General features: G+C 36.6%; 3 protein-coding genes across 4 annotated transcripts in view; 2 read left to right on the top strand and 1 right to left on the bottom strand.

Moving 5' to 3' along the window:
* The first annotated feature begins 857 nt into the window (after positions 1 to 857).
* LOC149503277 (uncharacterized) lies at positions 858 to 3,962 on the top strand. The gene is made up of 3 exons (XM_089739993.1): positions 858 to 1,061; positions 3,165 to 3,234; positions 3,690 to 3,962. Exons 1-3 carry the CDS (start codon positions 988 to 990, stop codon positions 3,831 to 3,833), a joined length of 288 nt encoding a protein of 95 aa, XP_089596119.1. The 5' UTR covers positions 858 to 987; the 3' UTR covers positions 3,834 to 3,962.
* On the bottom strand, positions 3,949 to 23,028 carry Swip-1 (EF-hand domain-containing protein D2 homolog Swip-1). Its single transcript, XM_028177062.2, has 3 exons — positions 22,653 to 23,028; positions 5,634 to 5,798; positions 3,949 to 4,725 (listed from the first exon to the last, which is right to left on the bottom strand). The coding sequence occupies exons 1-3, from the start codon at positions 22,820 to 22,822 to the stop codon at positions 4,473 to 4,475; spliced, it is 588 nt and encodes a 195-aa protein (XP_028032863.1). The 5' UTR covers positions 22,823 to 23,028; the 3' UTR covers positions 3,949 to 4,472.
* The window catches only part of LOC114245070 (pickpocket protein 28), an 18,935-nt gene continuing 15,878 nt past the window's right edge, over positions 20,578 to 23,634 (top strand). The window contains exon 1 of one of the 2 annotated variants that reach the window (XM_089739966.1): positions 20,578 to 20,697. The gene's annotated coding sequence lies outside the window, so the exon portion shown is untranslated. Of the gene's footprint in view, positions 20,698 to 23,150; positions 23,286 to 23,634 lie in introns of those variants that run through there. The other variant, XM_089739963.1, reaches the window with a different exon arrangement.

Genomic DNA, 23,634 nt, shown 5'->3' with positions numbered 1-23,634 from the left:
TTTTGATTTTAGTGGTTTTATCTAGTGGCTCTCGTTGCTTCAGTCAGTGGTGAGTGGTGAGGTACGATATTCAATCACTAGCACGATTTACATATTAATTCAGAAATCTGGAATTCATTGTTAACAAAACATATGATTGGTTCACCCGTTCTTCAGGCAATCTGCCTACCATAGAACTATACAAAATCATCCATGATGATCACGATCCACTAAAACGGTACTTTCTTGTCAAAAAATATGGTTAACTATACTATAGAATCCGCAATTGCACGCATTTACACACAATGGTTAGAGCTGTAGACACACTTCGATGTCGCCAAATTAAAAAAAGATGTTACACAGCAGATTTGCTGCATAGAATGTATTATGCATACATTGAATTTATATAACCAACTCTCCCTGATGTTAACAGAGTTAGATTGATACACTTATAGCCAAAATAATATTGCCTACGTAGAGCGATTATTTAGCACAATGAGGTTGTCAAGACAAAACACAGAAACCGAATGAAGTTAAGTTAGATTAGATAGTTAAATTAGATTTGGTATCTTCAATTCTCACTATCCGTGCTCGTTTAAGCTCGAAGGAAAATAAGGGCAATAACTACATATACTAAATAGCGTAGTACAACATTTTTTTTCTGCCTGAATTCTGCAAAAACAGAAATCGTGTACGAATCCGATTCTTTCGAAGACGAATGTCTTAATTTTTTTTTATATCAACTCTCTAGCAAAATATGTTAGTGTTTTTCTGATTGTTCGAAGGTTTTCCAAATTTAGTGGTTTCTGGTGGATTTCGATACAACAATTTGGAGATTCTTTAAATTATAGTCGATAACAATGGTAACACTGCTTATTTCTGGTAGAAATTGAGGTGATCTAAAGTTTTAAAATTTGAACGGTACCGTACGTTTTAAGTGCTTTAAAATATACATTTTAAAATTACTTATCCCAAACACTACGTTTCAGTACGTTATTTTAATAAAGTATGGCTCAATTGCAACAATTACAACAAGATTTACAAAATGAACTAATAACTACTAATCAACTGCTCCATTTAATGTAAGTACAAAAATACAATTTGATTTTTGGCCAAATACGGTCAATAGACCGTATTTAAATGGATAATGTTAATACCAATTGCAACAGAAAATATTTAAAAAAGTTCGTTTTGAAAGTTAGAAGAGCAAAAAAAGTTATAAAAAACTTTATTGAACTTTATTAAACTTCAAAGTTAAATCATTTCTAATTTTCTAAAAATAAATACATACAATAAGTGAGCCTACTGTTACGGTGACAATTGTTTTATGCTCATGGAAAATAAATTTTCTCCAATCTTCAAATATTCATAGTACTGTTCAATATTATAAGGAAATTACTGCCTGTTACGCCGGACTACGAATGCTCTTAAAAATGTGAGCAAAATAATTTTTATTTATAACGAAAATCATGTATTTATATATTAGAATATTCAATTTATCTAGTGTGATTAACTGGTAAAGAATTCCTTCGTCCTACTCCATCAATGTATCAATAAATATAGAGTGAAATAAACAAATAAAAATTACATAATCTACATCAAAGACCTGAGACCCATGTAGTGCCCACATGCAACCACAACTCCTAAGCCTTAAGCATACATTCAAAATGGAAAAGATACAAATGTGATAAGCTCATTCAAAGTGCTGAGACCGGCATCCCCTAACACCTTACACTTGTGTGCAATGCATAATCTGCACCATAGTTAAAGCTGTTTCTGATTTATACATATTCAAAGTGGAGACTGTGATTTTGCATTATAGTTACTGAAAACACAGACAATACAGGAACACAGATTGTATTGTGTATTAAATATTTTAAGCAAAGACACTGCTTTTGACCTGGAATCTAAGCCCATACCCATTTTTTGACAGACTTAGTGGTGCAGTCGTTAGCGCGCCTGACTATTGCACTAAGGTTTGTGGGTTCGTTTCCTACACAAGGCTAACATTGTGTGATGAACAAATTTTTTTTTGCTCTTTGTCTGAATATTTATTATCTGTATTTTTAAATATTCAAACGTTTTATAAATATGTTTATCAGTCTCTAGTACCCATAACAAAGGGAATCCGAAAATTGGGGCCAGATGATTGTGCACAATTTCTTCCTATATATTTATTACTTACCTACTCATATACCCTCTGGTACAGTATTCTGAATGACTACCCATTAGACTGACAAAATTATTAATTCATTTATTTTCAGAAAGCTATGACTCAATATTTTATTCCACATATACTCATATTATAGAAGCACAAAATTTAATTTATACCAGATCTAGATCAAGTTTTTGAAGATTTGTTCTCTAAAATCATACTGAACATAACTGGTGGGTAGTCAAATAGTAGAAAGGAAATCAGGAGGAGCTCTGTCACTCATACATAACAGAAAGAACAATAATTACTCAATATGCCACACTGGATAGTTATGAACTTCAAATACATTTTTTCCATGGTGAAGGAATAACACCGTGTAATAAAATGAAACCCTCAAAACTATAATTTACATAATTACTGGTGGTAGGACCTCTTGTGAGTCCGCTCGGGTAGGTACCACCACCCTGCCTATTTCTATCATGAAGCAGTAATGCCTTTCTGTTTGAAGGGTGAGGCAGCAGTTGTAACTATTCTGAGACCTTATAACTCTTATCTCATGGTGGCGGCATTTATATTGTAGATGTCTATGGGCTCCAGTTACAACATAACAGCAGGTGGGCTGTGAGCTCGTCCATCCATCTAAGCATTCTAATTTTCTGTATTGTAATATTCTGAAATAATTTAATAAGATATGATACAATTATTAATGATAATTTAATAAGATGTACAGTACCTAAAAGTAAAAGTGTATGTCTTCAAGTATTAATCAATCTTTTTGTGGTGAACATAGTTTTGTCAGATGGACAGTACCAAGCCCCAAATTATACTTATGGAAACATTAGAACAATATCTGATGAATCTATTGTTCTAACATGATAAAGAGTTAACCAAACTCTACTCTCTCAGATGCTGTAGATATGATTTTGATAAAAGTGCTAAATTGCTACTTGCAGACATGACATGCTCTGAATACCTGATACATAGTATGATGCTCTCCGACTAGAGACTATTTATTTTTAATTTATTTTAGTGGAAATGAGCTGCAACAAATCATTTGCTTAACAAGTTCTGGAGGGGAGATTGAAAAAAATATTAAGAAGGTATTTTTAAGAATCAGTTATGCTTTTAAGCATTTATGCAAATATAATAATAGAGGCAATTCATAATATGGAAGATTATGTAAAAATGAAAATGTTGTTGAAATTCATTTTGGCAATGTAACAAGTTTTTTTTAGTTCCTTTTTTTGCACAGATGGGTAAGTGAGCTCACAGACCACCTGGTGTTAGTGGGATGCTGGAGACCATAGAAATTAAACATGAATGGATGGATGGCTTTGAATGGTGTCTTCGCTCATTTTGAGACACAATGCAAAGCCATTAATGCTTTATAACAAATCTTATACATACTCATGCGAGCTTACAATAAACCCTACTACTGGTAAATCTCCATTACCAATTGCAGTATGCTGATATAATATTTATAGATTGCTGTTGCCTATTCTCCGGTACCTTATTAAATAATTTAAATATAATATTTCTCCATTTTGCTTTGCAGAATGCTTCTTTGATGTCGATACTAGCTAATCTTCAACATATTGATATAGAAAACATACCACTAGTTACTAGGAATCAAGTTATTTCAAATCAAAATACAGAAGAATTGAACCTACAAAGAAATGTTTTGGATGAAACAGATTGACACTCTGTTTATGGACCACTGAATTTATACACTCTAACACTTTCAGGACGGGTCCTTGGTAAGGAAAATGTATTATATACTAATAAATATTTGTATCATTAAATCAAATAACATGTTTGTTACACACAATATTTTATTTTTTTTTCCTTTTGAGAACCTTAAATTTGTTTAAATCACATTTGTCTAAAAACAAGGTTACATCTTAAGTTTTATGAGTATGTGAAGCGTTAAAATGACTATGATATAACTTTACAATGCAACGAATTATGCAAACATTAGGCTTTCGCTGGCAGCATTCGAGCACAATATATATTATTTTACAATCTGAAAAAAATTACGGAAGCAAATAAGGATCCTGCCATAGAGTCCCTGAGAAGATAGTGTCAGGTTCCAATTAACATTCGATAATTTTTATTTTTATTAATCGTAACTAAACATGCATGCATAATTTTACTGTAAAAAACACGCAAGTAGGCCTCAAATAACAATTTTAATTACATTAAAGACCGTTTCTAAACTTATTGAGAAATTAATTTTATTTTGCTTAAAAAATAATACACTGTTACTACAACTCATCCCAAGCATTGGTAACATAACATCTTACAGACTAGACAAATAACAATATCGTTTTCGATTCTATCAGTGTTGGAATAACGCAGCTTTTTCTTTAAATTGCTGCCTCCGGAGAGCTCTTTCCTCTGCTTCCCGACGCTTCTCTTCTTGTTCTTGAATAATCTCGTCGTGAAACTTATTACTTTTAGCGAGCTCTTCAATTTTCGCTTCGAAAAAGTTTTTCGCGCCATTAACGCCAACTTGCTCTACATTGATTTCGGTTAATCTAGCTAAAGCGTCCAAACCCGAATCCATTTCCAGTTCACCAGCACGTGCTTTTCTGTAAAACGAGATAGTTAATTATATTTTAGTTTATTTAAAATTTACCATGTCTTTAAATTTTGAAAAATACGTTTCTTTGTTACATAAATGAACATGAACAATCGTAAATATTTTATGTTAGAATAATTGAAAATGAGTAACAAAGCTCTGAAAAATATTGAAATATTCTCGATTTGAATTCACAGGGTATTGTTTGCGAACTCGAGTCAGTCCCGAGGGGCGGTGAATTATTCAAACTGAATAGCTTAATCCGTATTCATATCTAATAATCATAATCATTTACTGGTAGTAGGACCTCTTGTGACCCCGCACGGGTAGGTACCTCCATCCTGCCTATTTCTGCCGTGAAGCAGTATTGCGTTTTGGTTTGAAGGGTGGGGCAGCCGTTGTAACTATACTGAGACCTTAGAACTCATATCTCAAGGTGGGTGGCGGCATTTACGTTGTAGATGTCTATGGACTCCGGTAAACACTTAACATCAGGTGGGTCGTGAGCTCGTCCACCCACCTAAGCAAAGTACATGCGGATTTTTCCAATGCTTTATAAAGTACATGTAAATGTTTTTCTTTGAATTAAAAAAGGTTAAAAAGTACAAAGGGCGACATTACACTTAGAAAAAACTGAATTTATTAGTTTCGTGGTAAATTTAAATTCTTTTGAATACTAAATAGGACTAGGCTGTACTAGTAATAAGAGACATAATATTGTTAGGTAAAGATCCAACTAAAATTTTATATTTTTAAACTTTTAAATAAACGATGTGCGTGTTATGAATTATAAGCCGTTTATTATCCCATACAGGGGATACTAGTAAATTACACCTTATAGCTATAGCAATAAAAAACACTTTAGTGAATCTTTCCTAACAGCGGTAATTATATTTGTCAACGACGATAGTGACTTACCTGTAGATGAGGAGAAACTCTCTAAAACTAATCTTGTTATCACCATCTTCATCGACCTCCGAGATCATAGCTTTTAAACCGAGATGAGTCTGAGGAGCGCCCAACCTTTCCATCATGCGTTTAACCTCTGTGAGATCCAAGAAACCATCACGACCCTCGTCAAATCTGAAATTAATGATTGATTTTAAATTTAATATTCCCTTCTATATGTGATAAAAACTCATCTAACAGCTTTTATTTTAACAAACGTCAAAACAGTAAAAAAATTGATATCCATTATTGAAAAAAAAAAGAAAAAAACAACTAGTAACAGGCAATGTAAAATCTAAAAAAAAAATCTGTAGTTTAGCTTGGATCGAGGATCTTAAATTAATTTTGAACGATTATAGAGCGTGGCATTATATTAATCAGTGTATCGCGTATGCTGCGCAGGAGAATGCTGATCAGGATCTATTTATTAATACGTGAAGCAGAAACTTTGTACCCCTTTTTGCGAAAAGTGCGCGGACGGAGGAGTATGAAATTTCGCTCATATAAGGTGAATTTACATTACGAAATTAGTGGCATGAAATTAATTTCGTGACATTCGTTTTACCAACAGTTTCACGTGTAATTTAATACTTACGTAATGCATGCATTAATTTCATGCATGCAATTTAGTTTCGTGCCCTGCGCGATTTTTTGGTGAAATTAGTGTCATGCAACTAATTTCATAGTGTAGACGCGACGTTATAGAAAATACCCATTACCACTTCCGAGGTTAAGGAGGCGATCGATAGCCTACAACCACGGAAAGCTCCCGGCTCCGACGGCATCCGCAACCGCGCGCTTAAATTGTTACCAGCCCAACTGATAACGATGTTGGCCACCATACTAAATGCTGCTATGACGAACTGCATCTTTCCCGCGGCGTGGAAAGAAGCGGACGTTATCGGCATACACAAGCCGGGCAAACCGAAGAACGAAACCGCGAGTTACCGCCCCATCAGTCTCCTCCCGGCGATAGGCAAACTATACGAACGGCTCCTTCGTAAACGCCTCTGGGACTTCGTATCCGCGAACAAAATTCTGATAGACGAGCAGTTTGGATTCCGCGCCAGACACTCGTGCGTCCATCAAGTGCACCGCCTCACGGAGCACATCTTACTAGGGCTGAACAGGCGGAAACCCATTCCGACAGGAGCCCTCTTCTTCGATATAGCGAAGGCGTTCGACAAAGTCTGGCACAACGGTTTAATATACAAACTGTATAACATGGGAGTGCCAGACAGACTCGTGCTCATCATACGAGACTACTTGTCGAACCGTTCGTTCCGATATCGAGTCGAGGGAACGCGTTCCCGGCCCCGTCACGTCACAGCCGGAGTCCCGCAAGGCTCCGCCCTCTCCCCGTTACTATTTAGTTTGTATATCAATGATATACCCCGATCTCCGGAGACCCATCTGGCGCTCTTCGCCGATGACACCGCCATCTACTACTCGTGTAGGAAGAAGGCGTTGCTTCATCGACGACTTCAGACCGCAGCTACCACCATGGGACAGTGGTTCCGGAAGTGGCGCATCGACATCAGCCCCACGAAAAGCACAGCGGTGCTCTTCAAAAGGGGTCGCCCTCCGAACACCACGCTGAGCATCCCCCTCCCGACTAGGCGCGTCAATACCCCCGCCCCCGCCGTTCGCCCGATCACGATGTTCGACCAGCCCATACCGTGGGCCCCGAAGGTCAAATATTTAGGCGTCACCCTCGACAGTAGGATGACATTCCGCCCCCACATCAAGACGGTACGCGACCGTGCCGCCTTCATTCTAGGACGTCTCTACCCGATGATATGTAGGCGGAAGTAAAATGTCCCTTAGAAATAAGGTGACACTCTACAAAACTTGCATACGCCCCGTCATGACCTATGCAAGTGTAGTGTTCGCTCACGCGGCCCTTCTTCTCCATCGCTCCCTCATTGCTGAGGATCATGACTCCGTTTTAGCTTGTCTACTGTCAGCCTCCATCGGTTCCGGTCAGTTGCCTGGTGTAGTGCAGCGCTAAGTGGTCCGCTGGTTTGCTCGGAGATCTGGTCGGACCAACGTTTGGGGCTCCGGCCCGGACGGACGGACGTTTTCCTTCTATTTCACGCGGCCCGCATACACTTAAAATCCTTCCAAATCATTCAATCCCGTTTTTGCAGGATAGCCGTCGGAGCTCCGTGGTTCGTCAGGAATGTCGACCTCCATGACGACCTGGACTTAGAGTCCATCAGTAAGTATCTGCAGTCGGCGTCCATGCGCCACTTCGATAAAGCGGCACGACACGAGAACCCTCTCATCGTGGCCGCCGGTAACTACATTCCCGATCCTGCGGACAGAATGGAAAGCAGTCGACGTCGCCCAAAACACGTCATCTCGGATCCTCCTGATCCACTAACGGTGCTTTTAGGTACTTCAAGCACCGGTCACCGTTCTCGTCGAACCCGTCGCTTGCGACGAAGGGCTCGACGAGTAAATTAACTCTCAGACACAGCCCACTGAGTTTCTCGCCGGATCTTCTCAGTGGGTCGCGTTTCCGATCCGGTGGTAGATTCTGCGAAGCACGGCTCTTGCTAGGGTTCGTGTTAGCAACATCGTCAGGTTTGAGCCCCGTGAGCTCACCTACTAAAGTTAGGGTTACGCTGACATAGCCGCTAGGGCTATCAGCTTAGGTAGGAAAAAAAAAAAAAAAAATAGAAAATATAGAGGAGTGCAGAATGTTAATATTTTTTATATATTTATAATTATATAATTAATATTAGTATAAAGTGCAATCTTGGCGAAATCTGTGATTATAGAAGTATATGAAGTCGTTGACAGAAGAATCATAATAGTGTACAAAATTATAATTTTAATACTAGACCACTAGTTACTTTAAATTTGTGATAGATGAAATCTGGGAAAATTATCAAGTTACGACGGAGCTTACACTGAAACACGAGTTCGGCTATTTTACGTTGTTTATTTAATAACCCATTCCATAAAATTCGGGTTGCTCAGCATATGATTAAAGTTCACAACACTTATTAATATAAAACGCGACATGGTAAAGGAACCCTTTTTGGACTCGCTCGGTCCTGTAGGTGCAGTGTTCCTTGATATCTCAAAACTTGAACTGTATGGGAAACATTTAAAAAAATATATATTCATTTACATAATACACAATAATCAAAATGTTGTCATTATGAACGCGGCGTACATTTTAATTGCAGCCGGTGAGTACATAAATGATATAAAGAATGACCGTTATTTACCTACATATATTGCAAGCGTTTCATTAGGGCGTAAGTATCGAAGACATACCTACACATAATTAATTCAACTTTCCTTTTGGTCCATCACGTAGGTAGTAAATGTTACTAATACTTATTCAATATTACGCAAACATTTTCATTCAAATCATTATATTTTATTATGCTAGTGTGCATACCTACATGAAAATTTAAATAAGGTTCACCATACGAACCAAAAATAATTTCGAAACAATTGTTCGGGCCTTGAATGTATGAAGGCATGTAAAACTAAGAGTGTTCGAAATTAAAATTCAGTTTTTGCGATTTCACGGCATTCAGGACGCATCATATTTGGTTCGTGTACCGTAATGAGCTAGTTCGTTGAACGAGCATACGTACCTACGCCGAGACCATTTTTGTATGCCGGCCACATTTCTAAACAGATACAAAAGTAAGTAGGTATAGGCACTACCGATGTGTAAGTATGTAAGAAATATTTCGCTTAGTTATGGAATGTTCACAAAATGGTTATTTATGTCGGTTTCGGTTCTGTGTCAATTACCGAATCACGATGTCATTGTGATTACATGCTGACTTTTTAAATATGTGATATAAAAATAGAATAGGCAACCATATTGAACACCAATTCAAGATTAAATTCTCTAATGACCGTGATGAATGCATATTGGAAATGTGAAGGAATTCCTAATTTTTCTGAACGGGGTCCGGAGATATGCTCGAACATGAGCATTCCGGCAACAGCTAACGAATGGCCACTTGGACTCAATGGGGTATTCTGAAACGGTGACCGCTTCGGCGTACTGCAAATATGTATTGAATGAAATACGCACATTTTCATTTAACTGCATCCCCGTGAGGATGATGCGCAGATGTAGCGTAATCTAAAAGAGAGCAATAGAGCCACCGCAAGTGCTACCATGCTCGGATTAAGATAAAAAGTTGCACTATATTTTGCAAAAAGGTGATATTTAATTTTCTGCTAATGGTTGGCTGGAAGAAAACTCATGAATGAGTTAAGCTCGCCTTTGTACATAATATTTAGACATTCTTTAAATCTGTTTTTATTGTATTTTCTTTTTGTGTACAATAAGTATAAATAATAATAATAATAATATTTAAGTTGATTGCTGTCACTTGGAACGCAACCAGTTAATAGCCTCGCCACAGTATTTAACCAAGTTGCTACATAATAATCGATATTTTTATGTATTTTATGCAATGCAATTTCGTTCATACAATTTCGCTCCCACTAGAAATCCTTTTTTTATGGTTGAATTATTACTAGTGGACCGGAGGCCTTTCCAGTTTCACCAGGACAGGTGGGCGAACAGGGCTCAGCAAGGAGGGCCGGGATTTGCTAACAGCTGCCCGAGCGCCTCCGAAGAAGACCTAACAACTCAAGATTAGCTGCTTCGCCAATGAATCTACTACCGGATCGGAATCGCGACCTGCCGAGAAGATCCGGCGAGAAACTCAGCAGGCTGATGCATGGGTTAGGTTGCACGTCGAACTCTTTGCAGAGTTCGACGATTACGGTTGCCGGGATCCCTAAGCCTGCTCCTACTGTTGGAGCTAAATGTATCCAATGCAAGAGTTATTGGATCTGATGGATCCGTAAGGACGTGTCTAGGGTGACGACGCGGCGACGGTTACTTGCTCATTATAAATCCATTTGCACTTGCGCGAAACAGTATGAAATGAATGAGCGTACTTCATACATTTAGCGATAGTCATAATGGAGTGTGGCCGGGTTTCACTAGTTACGGAAATCCTATCAACTCCTTCGCGTTTAAAACGAATTTAGATATATAGGCCTTTTTTCTTTTATTTAATGATCTGGTGGTTTCGCCATACTCGTTTTATTTGAAGAAGAAAAAAAATATGAATGTATATTTCATACCATGGCCATTGTACATTTTAAAACTTTTTTGTATATTGTATTGGATATTTTCTATAACGAATCAGTCGTCAGCGTTTCATTGTTTTTTTTATATAGGTAGCCGATAACAGACGAGCTGCAATGTAGTGGTGAGATCTCCGGTTTGAAAGCCAGGATATTATTACAAAATTGGAAAATCATTTTCATTTGTTTTAAGTATGTGGAGGTCTGTTGAAGATTCACACTACCATGTTGCCGCTGTTATCGTTATTAACCTATAGAGGGGAAAAAAACATTGCAGTTATTTTAGTTCTTGTTGCTTATCTGTTCAAGCCTCGGTCATTGTCCATTGTAAATGCAAACCAGTGCAAAGTTCTATTACTTTGATAAATACCTAATAGAATTTTATTATCATACATTTAATATGAAACGTAATATGTATATCTATTTGTAAATGTACTTATGATTGGTATTCAGCGTAAATACTATAATGTTGAATAATTATAATATAATCGGTTAAAAATCGATCAATTTATGGTTTAGGTATTACAAAACTATATTCTAGTGCATTCCACTAAATTTTCAATCATTCACAGACATTAAATAGCAGATTAATTAATTATTTCCATGAACCTAATAGACTCGGGTGGCACGGACACGCAATTACCACAGTGCATAAGTTGAGATACGTGAGGCAATGGCAGTAGCGGCTTCCATACAACCGCTTTCAATTGTATAATACTGTGGATCCTCAAATTGATATAGAGCCAAGGAAATTCTTTTTAGAACCTACAATTTTTTTTTTGTTTTAGCACACACGTTAATAGGTGCTAATATTGCAGTCAACTGTATATAGGTGAGACTAGATTGTTGACTCATTGATATCATGGTCACGTCTCCCCTCAACTTATTAACAACTTGTCACTGATATGCGACGGGAAGCGTTATACTAGATAACAGTTTATGCAACCGACATGAACAATTTTAAATTTTTTGTCGCTTCTAAAATAAGTTTTGTGGATGCCATTTAACCCATTGAGTTTCACGTCGGATCTTCTCAGTGGGTCGCAATTTAGATCCGGTGGTAGATTCTGCGAAGCACTACTCTTGCTAGGGCTCGTGTTACCAAATTCTCTCAGGTTCAGCCCGTGAGCTCACCCACCCGTCCGGGCGTAGTTGGAATAGCCTCTTTTTTATTGCTTAGATGGGTGGACGAGCTCACAGCCCATCTGATGTTAAGTGATTACTGGAGCCCATACACATCTACAACGTAAATGCGCCACCCACCTTGAAATATAAGTTCTAAGGTCTCAGTATAGTTACAACGGCTGCCTCACCCTTCAAACCGAAACGCATTACTGCTTCACGGCAGAAATAGGCGGGGTGGTGGTACCTACCCGTGCGGACTCACAGGAGGTCCTACCACTAGTAAAACCACCAGGCTCTTAGGGTACCAGCAAATAGGTAGGGGAAAAATGCCATTCCCTAGTCCTCCTCATCTAGATTAGGGAATCAATGGGAAGCTTGAATGAAAATTCTTTGATCTAGCAACATTTGCTAGTTTTCTTCAAACAGAAGTAGGCATTAACTAATGAATGTGGAGTTCGAACGACGCACAATGTGACCATGATTGTAAACCAGTTATGTATTTAATTAGCTATATTCCAACCTAGCATTTACATCACTGATAAATAAAGGAGTAGAGGTTGTTAAATAATAATGTTTTTTTTTCTTTTACTAGCGAAGATTAGCAAAGGATGTCACGGCACGTGACATGTTGTTAGGCAGTTACTGAAGCCCATAGAAACCTACAATAAGACAAAAGATGCACAAATATGTCCTGCCCTACAAAGCAAATTGTAACGCATGATTACTTAGCGGTAAAATTTAACTGGATGGTGGTACCCATTCATACCGAACTGAATACTAAGTTTTTTTTTTAAATATACGAAAATGCTTTTTTAAACGGATCACGGTTTGTATTTATATCACCAGATACTCCAGCTAGTTTATAGTATCTAGACGTATTGTAGGTATCTCGGCCATATTGGCTAACATTCATATGACTAAAACAGTTAACCTACAATATATCTATCAACGTAAAAACTAGTGATACTTGTGAAATAGTCGCATATAACACTACCGATAAATTTTATGATTTTTCACAATATTTAATTGCATTATTCCGTGACGATTTGTCCAAATGTATTTCAAAGACTGAATGTGACGTGTGTACACTGCACAGATAGAATACGTAATCTTATTGTCTGTCTTGTCTTGAGCAAGCCACTTCAAGGCAAGCCTGTCCTATTAATTATGGTAATAAGATGAGTATGGCCGTGTTTTGCAAAAATGCTTTTTTCCCTGCCTAATCGTTTGTTGCCTCCGGTATATTCCAACTACCAACGGATTAGTAGGTGAGCTCAGGGGCTCAACCTGTAAGAACTTGCTAACATAGGCCCTAGCAAGTGGGGTACTTCGAAGAATCTACCACTGGATAACGACCGAGGATCGGGCGAGAAACTCGGTGGGTTGTGTCTGTGAGTTAGGTGGGACATCGATCTCACAAGAGTTTGAAGGGTATCAAAGACGTTTTTCTAAAATGATTGTGACTTTGACTTTTTGCAGCGTCTAGAACACATTGAATCCGTTTGTCCGTTTTAATCAATAAAATAGTGACATTAACGTAACTAATTATCTTTATTTTATTCTAATTAACAAGCATAATCCTTACAAATTCAAAAATAAATCCTCATTATTCACTCCTCCTCATATTGTACAATATTATCAATGAAAAAATGAGGAAGCGACCCTCGCTGTTTGACAAAAACATATTGTGAAATCTACTGACGGCCGTAAGTTTAATGTTTTGAATTAAACACTTAAAACACCGCTAACAGTGTGGCCCGTACAACACCGATATACGGCTGACTCTGCGGGAGTGGGTTTGTTATGATGACACACGATTGCGGGTATTTCGCGACGTAATTTTTCAATAACTGCTGAAGTAATAACAAAGGAATGATTCGGTCGCGGTTTTCTTTAGAAAACAAAATTGCTGTTTACTTAAATTCCACCTTCCGCCTTAAATTCCGGAGCTACAAGTAGGCGCTATTACTCCTGACTATTTAATTTTCTGCCACAAAAAAATCGTGCGGTTTGAAACATGGGACAGCTGTTACATTGTACAATTGAGACATCTCATATCTCAAAGTCGGTGGCATCAGTTCAAATTGCATTGTCGACGGGCTTTCACTTTTATTTTTAATAATTCTGATAAATTGTAATTTTAATTTTATTGTTTTTTGATTTAAATATTATGTCATTGTATGTGAAATTTTAGGGGCTTAAGTTGCATCACCTTAAAAATAAGACAACGTGCTCCGCTTTTTTTTTATAGAATTAGTCAGTGCATTCTAAGCTGTTAAGTTCAACATTATAGACATTACTACATTCTTCATTAGAAGGGCTAGTTTAGTTACGATAGAGAAAAATCAAGTTTTTATTTAAAATTAAATTATTATTTAAGTATTTAAATTACTTATCTACTTTAGGAAAATAATCTAACCAAACTAAAAACATACTTAAGAATTGAGTAGGCATATGAATTATGCATAAAACGGACGTCGGTAATATTGTACAAGTTTTTGTTAAGCTAAAACTATACAAGCAAATTATATAGCAACACAAATTGGACAACACAATAATAATAAACGTATTATATCTCCAGCTGACCTAGTCCAATGGAAACGTCCTAAAAATGCCGAAACAAACCAGGCCAATGATAATAAAACGCGCCCTACTCTTCCAGACAGCTCAATAATAGTTTTCTATACGAAGATTGTCACTCGGCTTCTTTACGTTTCAATTTTTTTTTAAATTAAAACCGGATAAATAGCATAGCACTCTCCGGAATCCGGAACTATCAGTTAGCGAAAATTCATATCGATCCGTTTCCGTTATGAGAAAAAATAACAAACCAACAAACGTCAATAAAAAAAATTTAAAATAAAAAAAATGTTTTTATATTTCTTGCAACTAATAATGGCAGTAGTTACATTAAAAAAAAACTTATAATACTTAAATATACATGTAAATATAAATAGTTTTCTTTTACATATTTGCAAGAATCTCTCCGCGAGTGAAGGCCAACAAACATAACTTCACATTTTTAACAATACAATGTACTGAAATTTCGTTTGGAATAATTTATTTTAATAATAATAAAGGTCAAGTGAGTCAACACTTAGGTTTCCTGTGTTTAATTTTATAAATTATTTTATAGGCAACTGCAAAATTAATTTAAATTAAACATTATCGAACATTTAAAAACATTATGTTAGTGCGCATAGCGTAGGTTGTAGCATCTCGCTATCTCTCTCGGATGCATGAACGATAATGGCGGTGATTTAACGACACATTATGCCATATAAAAGTTTCTTATTTACAATAGTTAGACATTGTTGGACTGATTATTTACTATATTTTTGTAAACAGTAATGTATCAGTTTTGATTTCGAAATTTTTAGGAACTTAATAAAAATCTAAGGTCAAAGATTCCTACCTGATAATACTGTTCGGATATTAATCAGAAGATGTGCAAATCTATGTTAATTAGAAACACATTTTTTACACACTGAATTATGTACCTGAGAGTATTTATTTTTATTAGTATGAAAAACTATTAATACCATTTACATATATTAAAGTTGTATTACATAAAGCTTTTTTTTTTATACAAAGCAATTTAAATCTCAAATTTCCAGTCAAATTTTGTTCTCATACAACTAAGTGACAGTCTAGATCACTTCTATTAAGATCGATGACCTAGACTAAATACTGTTGGGTTCGTTTATTAGATGAGTTCATTCTCTATGTGTATGTGTATTTTTCTTAAAGACATTCTAGTTAATTGTCGGGGCCAGTTCATAAAAGTAATGATCCACTATATGTATAATACTTATGTAAATATTTCTATTTGAAACTTGGCAAACGTCCAACTAAGTACCTAAGTTAACCAATCTTATGTATTCTCAGACTTATTTCTATTTACGCTCCTTTGGATTTTCGGTATTTTATGTACTTGTTTCATAAAATACATAAATGAATTCCTTTCCATATACGTCATGTCGGATCCCCACAACGGGCTCATTGTATAGGGGCGATTTAATCTGAACTAAAAAAAATCGCGCGTTTTTTTAAATAAATTCTTTCACAATAAATTGTGTAAACATTGCCTGCATACATTATTTGCAACCAAAGAACAGAGCGTTGCAACATAGACAATGTGAATAGACTGTGAAATGAGAAGGTTTCACAAGATTCCAAATAAAAAGTGGGATAATGGTGGCTTATAACTATTCATTATTTCGAGACTTTTAAATTAAAAATATGCTTCTTTCAAATTATCGGTCCGGTAAGTTACGCTATATATAGCTCTCTTTGACATTACGATTTTCTAAAATACTTTGCCTAATTACCTTTTCAATAGGAATCGAGCCATTTACTCTAAATATAACAATGGTAAATGTGCCGTGTAAATTCGTAGAAAGTTATCTATGGCTGATGCAAGGCGAAACATATAATTGTTTGTATTTTTTAATGAATTTTAACCATAATACCATTACAATTAGGTAAAAATTGGTGATCTATCTGCTCGACTAGATTAATTGTAGTAAGTTTCGGGTTGGGTTGGGTCCCCTGGGCATGTTGTCAAACAGTTGCCATTATAATACACTTAATTAAAAGTGGAATATACTTAAATGTGTTGCGCTGGGTCATGTAATTATGTTATTTTTTTGAAAGCCGTCAGCAATGAATTAAATTGAAAACAATATACAAATTATACAAAATTTATATGTATTTCTGTTTTATGTATTCTCATTTGCATTTTTAATATCACATGAATTTGATGTGTGACTTTCATTTCTGTATATAGAAACGTGTACATAATTTTTTAATTATGAGTAATATGCATTAATTTGAATGTTTCAAACATACTAAAGTGTTTGCTATCACATTATCACATACAGTTACAGACATTTCGTTTTTTCTTCGATTTTCGCGCGTTTTAAAGTACCATTCACTCTTCTTTTTGCCAACTGACTTTCTTCAGCATTTTTTTTTTATTTTTTTATTTTTATTGCTTAGATTTGTGGACGAGCTCACAGCCCACTTGGTGTTAAGTGGTTACTGGAGCCCATAGACATCTACAACGTAAATGCGCCACACATCTTGAGATACAGTTCTAAGTTCTCAGTATAGTCACAACGGCTTCCCCACCCTTCAAACTGAAACGCATTACTGCTTCACGGCAGAAACAGGCGGGGCGGTGGTACCTACCCGTGCGGACTCACAAGAGGTCCTACCACCAGTAATTACGCAAATTATAATTTTGCGGGTTTGATTTTTATTGCACGATGTTATTCCTTCACCGTGGAAGTCAATCGTGAACATTTGTTAAGTACGTATTTCATTAGAAAAATTGGTACCCGCCAGGGGGATTCGAACACCGGTGCATCGCTCGATACGAATGCACCGGACGTCTTATCCTTTAGGCCACGACGACTTCAAAACCTTTACAGTTTTCAATAAAAATTAATTCGGCAAAGGCTTGTTTTGCCCAGCTTTAAGATATTGGGCGATTACTAGTCTATTTATATGTATATCTTCTTGCATCGTATTTCTCACTGCTGAGGGTCGTGACCACCCTTTTGTATCACCTTCTTACGCACGATCTATCTCTATCTATTCTTGTCTTTGGCGGTGTGGAGGGCATTGTGAAATGTGGAATCAAGAGCGGTGCGAATCTGGTCGGACCAACGTATTGATTAGGCTGCGCCCCCGAAGCTTTTTCCCATCCACTTTACCGGTCACGATGAGACTCTTGAGATTGCTACCATCCTTCCGTCCATTGCGACCGAAGTATTCAAGGACTCTGCGAGGACACTCGGATGACAGCTGCGAGGAGATTTTAAGTTCTTGCCAAATTGAGACGTTAGTCCGAAATGCTGTCCACGGAATACGGAGCATCTTTCTCCAGCACCACATCTCAAAGGCGTCAATGCGTTTGCGGTCTGCAGACTTCAGTGACCAAGTCTCAGCGCCATATGAAAAAATCTAGAAGACTCCGAGAAGTCCGTACTAGTTTGGTTTTGGACTTTACGATGTTGCGATCTCTCCAGATTTTTCCGAGCTGAGGCATGGTACTCTTGCCCATGCCAATTCTCCGGCGCGCTTCCTTCTCACACGAGCCATTATTACTGATGTCTATCTATGTGTATAAAAGTCGATGTGTGTATGTATGTGTGTATATTTTCCCATATTATACCTTATATTGGCCTAGCTGGTCATCCTGTGAAGTTTGATAGCAAACGAATCAGTCAAATCAAAAGATAGGCCAGCCAAGCGGGTCGGGTTTGACTGATTAACAGTATATGTAAATCCAGTTACAACTTATGGTAATACTAACTATACTAGGTACTTATCGTGTAAGGCCTTATCCATATCCAAACTATATCGTCAAATAAACGATAGTTTAATGTTCATTACTTAAATATGAACACTTCCAGCGTCTGAAGTTCGTACCTTTATCATTACACGAGCATACGTTTTCATGGGCTACCTTTTGTTTCGCATAGTTTGTCCCATCGTTCAAACTTAAATGACATTTATACGCGTTTGTCTCACGGAAGTACCGTACATATTAACGCACCACTGAATCTGTGTGACACATAGATGGTATTCACCGTAATTTGCAATGACGTAAATAAGGACCGGAAGGAATGCGTCAATAAAATAGTAATATCCGATAATTGACTATTTATTACAGACAATATAAGTCAAACAATATTTATGACAGCTGGGAAACGACTTGTGGTCACATGAATCACTCACACTTTACACATCATTGATTTATAAAAAAAAATATACACTCATAGACAATTTTTTTCTTATTTGTTGATAATTAGTTATTATTTAAACGGCATTCCATATAGAATGTCCCTAGCCTATCTACTTATCAAGTAGGTACATGACATACATGTTTGTGGTAAGTTATATTTTTCAAATAATGGCATTCCGTATTGGGAGTATTTGGGAACCCTTTTATTCATTATTAATTTCTATCGAAATAAAAATGATGAATAAATACATGTCATGGCATCTGGCATCGTCATAGTTAATTCGCTACCTACCACTAAGAACACTCGTAAAGCTCGTTTGCAGAAAAAAACTTCAAAGTGCTTTAGTTACATCAAGAAGCACATGCAATTGGTTTTACAAGGGAATGAAGAACGTGGAGAATTTACCGATCATAAAGAGAGCCATGCCTCGCCATGAGAAATATGATTCTAATCTACATAAATATAAATAGGCAAAGACAAAGGTATTATAATAAATAATTTAGTCTTCTGTTTGTCAACCTATTTTCTTAATTTGTAAATTAGTTAGCTTAATAGCTATTGTCGAGGCTTATCATCAATGATTCATTATTGAAAATAAACTTATACTTGAAAAATGACAAAGCAGATGGTTACCATTTTCGTTTGTTTGTTTGCTTTTTATATTATTGTTTTGTATCTATTAACGAGAGTTGTAATGTTATCGATAGATTATTTGAAATTGCTTTGTTTAATATTGATAACAAAGGCATATTATTGTGTATAAAGTGATTTTTTTTACTGATGGTAGGACCTCTTGTGAGTCCGCACGGGTAGGTACCACCACCCCGCGTATTTCAGCCGTGAAGCAGCAATGCGTTTCGGTTTGAAGGGCACGGCAACCGTTGTAACTATCCTGAGAGACCTTAGAACTCATATCTCAGGGTGGGTGGCGGGCGAAATTTACGTTGTGCATGTCCAAACTTCAAAAACTTGAACAAAATTACAAGTCTGCAGATAATACCATTCGATTTTTATTGGCCGAGCGATACGACAAAAAGCAACACGAAATAATATATTGTGATATGTAAATCGAGCGTGTAATGAGTCATTCAACTCGCAGCATTGATTTTGTCGCCTTGCAACTGCATCCGAGTCCGAGGGTCCACGCTACTTCCTGCCGAATACGCCGATCAATTTAACTCAACGTAACGTTCAATCATCCACCCGACTGTCGCTTATTAATCAAATACATATACGTTTTAAGCCAAAATGAACCGTAACGTGTTCAATTTAGATTAAGTATCCTTCGATTAGGTAGGTCCTTTAAAATATTTTAACGTACACTTTGTGACCTGCACAATTGACAACTTATATCGCACTCAAATAAATAACAAGAGTTATCTACTTTTGCAACTAGACTTTAAAACGATTTAAGAGTCGTGAGATCGTTTTAGCATTTCGTGTTAATTTGATCTTCGGTCTTCCGTAAACATGAAAACTTTAAAATTTTAAAATTCGTATTATACAATGCATAAAAATTAATAATAAACTGTAATTTAAAATTACCTAGATTTTTAAGAGAGTACAGAATATTTTTCTTAAGCCGGACCATTTCTATCCAAGCATGTTTATTGCGAGATTAACAGGGTTATTAATCAATAAGTCTTAATGAAATACAACATAATATGTCAATAACAGAAGGTAAATACCACATCACCAGTAGGTAACATTGTACCCCACAAGCAAATAATACCCAACAATGAATCATTGTTTACACTGGTTACCTTACGACTAACACCTTTTCGTAAACAAGACGTTGGCTCCTGCATTACGGTACACAGATGACTAATTTTCTTAAAAATTAGTATACACGTATAATAATATGGTGATACAACGTTTCCTACTAGCTGCTTTTTATTACCGGTGCGGCGTCGTGAATAACATCCGTTTGTAAAATTCTTGAAAAAGTAATCATAGAGTCATATTTTAATTAGATTATTATTGGGTTACTGTGAGAGAGATACGGACAGGTAAGATTCCAAAATATTTGAAAAACATCAATGAATCATCAAAAATAATATGAATATGAATAAGGCACACTATTCCCTATTGAATTTATGACACAAACGTGAATTATTGTTGATGATTGTTTGTTGAAAAAAATTTACTTTGTTTATGTATTGTTCTTGTATTGTTTTACGACGTAACAAAATAATAAATAGCACCCGCATATCAAAGTACTGTCGTTCTCATGCTACTAAATATGAAATTGGATACATTTTGAAATATGTTTCCGTTCAAGGAAAAAACCAATTTTAGTTATCCCTGCTATTTAGGTGGCTATTTTCGCTTTGTACGTGGATATCAAATATTTCTGTAAAGTACTATCATGAACCAAATAAGGATGTAACCGAACCAGCGCTGTGCTAGCGGCTTGACCGTGTGCTTATTATGGCCTTGGCTTTGATGCCCATTAACGACCGTAACCTTTATACATCAGGTGGGCCGCAAGAGCGTCTGATAAAACCTTTTAAAAGCGGAACTGAAATATATCTAATGTTCATATGTAAAACGTATGATACTTTGAATTAAAATTAAGACAAACAACATTATTATTTAACATTATTATGCTACATATGTCAATTCCGCTGGTCAATATTAGAGGTGTAGCCTCTAAGGGTGATAATATAAAATGCTGATAAATACTTTAGAAGTGTGTGAATATAGATGAATCTAGAATCTCAGTGAATGAAAGTGTTGTGATGTAAAAATTATTACACACGCGGGAACGCCGTGTCTATTCATATTTATCTCCCACGTCGCCGACGTCTGTACATTTAGGTAACTTTAATGAATTAATATGTACCACTGAGTTTTATGTAATATCACTTTCACTGTTAAACTTTACTTAATCTTAGATGTGTCATTTATTTTATCGCGGCTTGTTTTCATTATAAATATCCTATCGACATCAAAAAATTATTTGTACGTTATCACTTAGCCGTTTTAGTTAATAATCATGATATTTATGTTTGCCAAAGATAATGAGGTTATCCTGTATATTATTTCGGTGTTAGCTTTGTACTATTGATAACTATTTAAAATGTCATTAAATAGGTATATACGTACAATAGATAAGACGTATTAAGGCGACCGTTAACTTATTATTAATTTATATGTAAATATTATGTACATTTTGTTTAGAATAATTAAAACTACTTTAACACCGCTGATTAATACCAAAGTTGCGAATATTTTTTAGGCAAAGGCTTGGCGGTGTCTCTAGAATTTCTGAAATCGATGAGCGACGGTGACCACTCACCATCAGGTGGGCCGTATGCTCATCCGGATATTGAGGCAATAAAAGAAAACACAATTTTCGTGTGTGAGCACGTCCTTACAAAGTAGTTTTTATTATGTCTATGATTAGCCAATACCGACGGTAATACTATTCAGAATATTTCATTAGATACCCACTAAGTAAGATTAAAAGTTGATAAACTAATAGATTGAAATTAATATGATACAAGGACCTTACTACAAGTATCTTGTTGAACGTGACCTCGAGGGTTCCACCAATACCAGGTACCAGGGCTTGTTTACTTTTTTTATATTTGTTTAAACGAATATTCTATTAAGCTACTGTGGCCTTGACAGTGGTATAATCCTTGGACCATAAACAATGTAGAATGTACACAGGAAATTCTAAGGTCACTCAGGAACCGTTTAAGCAAGTGAAAGAGAACAAATTTGATTCGAGACTGTTGGGTTTAATAAAAATAAAGTCAAGTACATAATACAGAGTGAACATTAATACAACACCAAATTATTGTTTTCCACGATAGGCTATATGCTTTAAAATAACTTTTCTTAACAAGAATAACGAATATGCTTTTTGGGATTTTTCTATTTAAATTAGACTTAAAAAAATAGCTACATGTAATTGGTGCGATTTAAACGTAATAATCAAATTCAAAAAACTTACTTATTGAAGGTCACCTCATATTGTTTTATTTCTTTTCTGGAGAACTCGTGAAATTCTGTATAAACGTTCACGAATTTATATTTCGGTTTTATTTCGACACCTTCTTCGAGCTTGTCATTGATTTCTTGTCTTCTGGTTAGAATGCCGTTCAATTCTTCAGTTGCTGCCATTATTTACGCGGCGCAAAATATTGAAAATCAGTTTTTTGCAGGGTTGCGCTTTCAACGATGCGAGAGGCTGCGGTTGGCGCCTTAGAGATACTGTGGTAGTGCGGACGCGGGACGGTGTGGGTTGGCACGCGATGCCTTAGTCGTGAGCAAGGCGCGGGGGACGGACGGGCGGCGCGTATGTTTGCCGCGCACCTCTGCCGATCTGTGTGCTCAGTGCGAGTTTTTAATGTTCTCGATAGCGTAAAAGTTAACTCAATTTTGTATGCATTTGGAATAACGCCCCTAGCGGCAAACGTAGGCAACTGTTGGGTCTTCGTGTCCCCTTGCGGGGGCACGGGTCGGGCCTCGGAGCAATCTCCTCTGCCCGGGCTTGGACTCCCTGCCTAACGAGGCAGGGGTGAAGATTCTGCTTGTTGGCCATTTTCTTGAGGCGATGAAGTGATGTGGCTGAAGATGTGACGAGGTAATGAGACGTTCAAATGAATGGTGATGAGTTTGTTTTATGAGATGAGTGACGATGATGATCTGTATGGTTTCGATCATATAATGGTGGGTCTATCCCCATGATGTGAGGGAGGGATGGTCGTCCCCTCCAGATCCTTTTTTCTTTCTTCCTTCTTCTTCCCCAACCGCTGCCGCTCCTTCCGCTGTCGACGCCCGTCCGCAGTCCCCGTGAATGTAGGCAAACGTTCCAACTCCATACAAATATAAGTTAACTTTTACGCTATCGAGAACGTTAAAAAACTCACACTAAGCACACTGTTTAATCTTGGTGTTACGACTCAAAAGGCCCCGATTCGAAAAAATTGGGA

The sequence above is a fragment of the Bombyx mandarina genome, chromosome 03 (assembly GCF_030267445.1).
Source record: "Bombyx mandarina strain Sakado chromosome 03, ASM3026744v2".
NCBI classification, from domain to species: domain Eukaryota; kingdom Metazoa; phylum Arthropoda; class Insecta; order Lepidoptera; family Bombycidae; genus Bombyx; species Bombyx mandarina.
This window is presented reverse-complemented; position numbering and strand designations above follow the sequence as displayed.

Bases quoted from the DNA above. Each gene is read 5' to 3' on its own strand.
- LOC149503277 (XM_089739993.1), top strand. From the start codon at position 988: ATGGCTCAATTGCAACAATTACAACAAGATTTACAAAATGAACTAATA. The intron at 1,062-3,164 runs GTAAGTACAAAA...AATTTATTTTAG, and splicing joins AATCAACTGCTCCATTTAAT to TGGAAATGAGCTGCAACAAA. The intron at 3,235-3,689 runs GTATTTTTAAGA...TTTGCTTTGCAG, and splicing joins TTGAAAAAAATATTAAGAAG to AATGCTTCTTTGATGTCGAT.
- Swip-1 (XM_028177062.2), bottom strand. From the start codon at position 22,822: ATGGCAGCAACTGAAGAATTGAACGGCATTCTAACCAGAAGACAAGAA. The intron at 5,799-22,652 runs GTAAGTTTTTTG...CATTAATTTCAG, and splicing joins TATGAGGTGACCTTCAATAA to ATTTGACGAGGGTCGTGATG. The intron at 4,726-5,633 runs GTAAGTCACTAT...CTCGTTTTACAG, and splicing joins GAGTTTCTCCTCATCTACAG to AAAAGCACGTGCTGGTGAAC.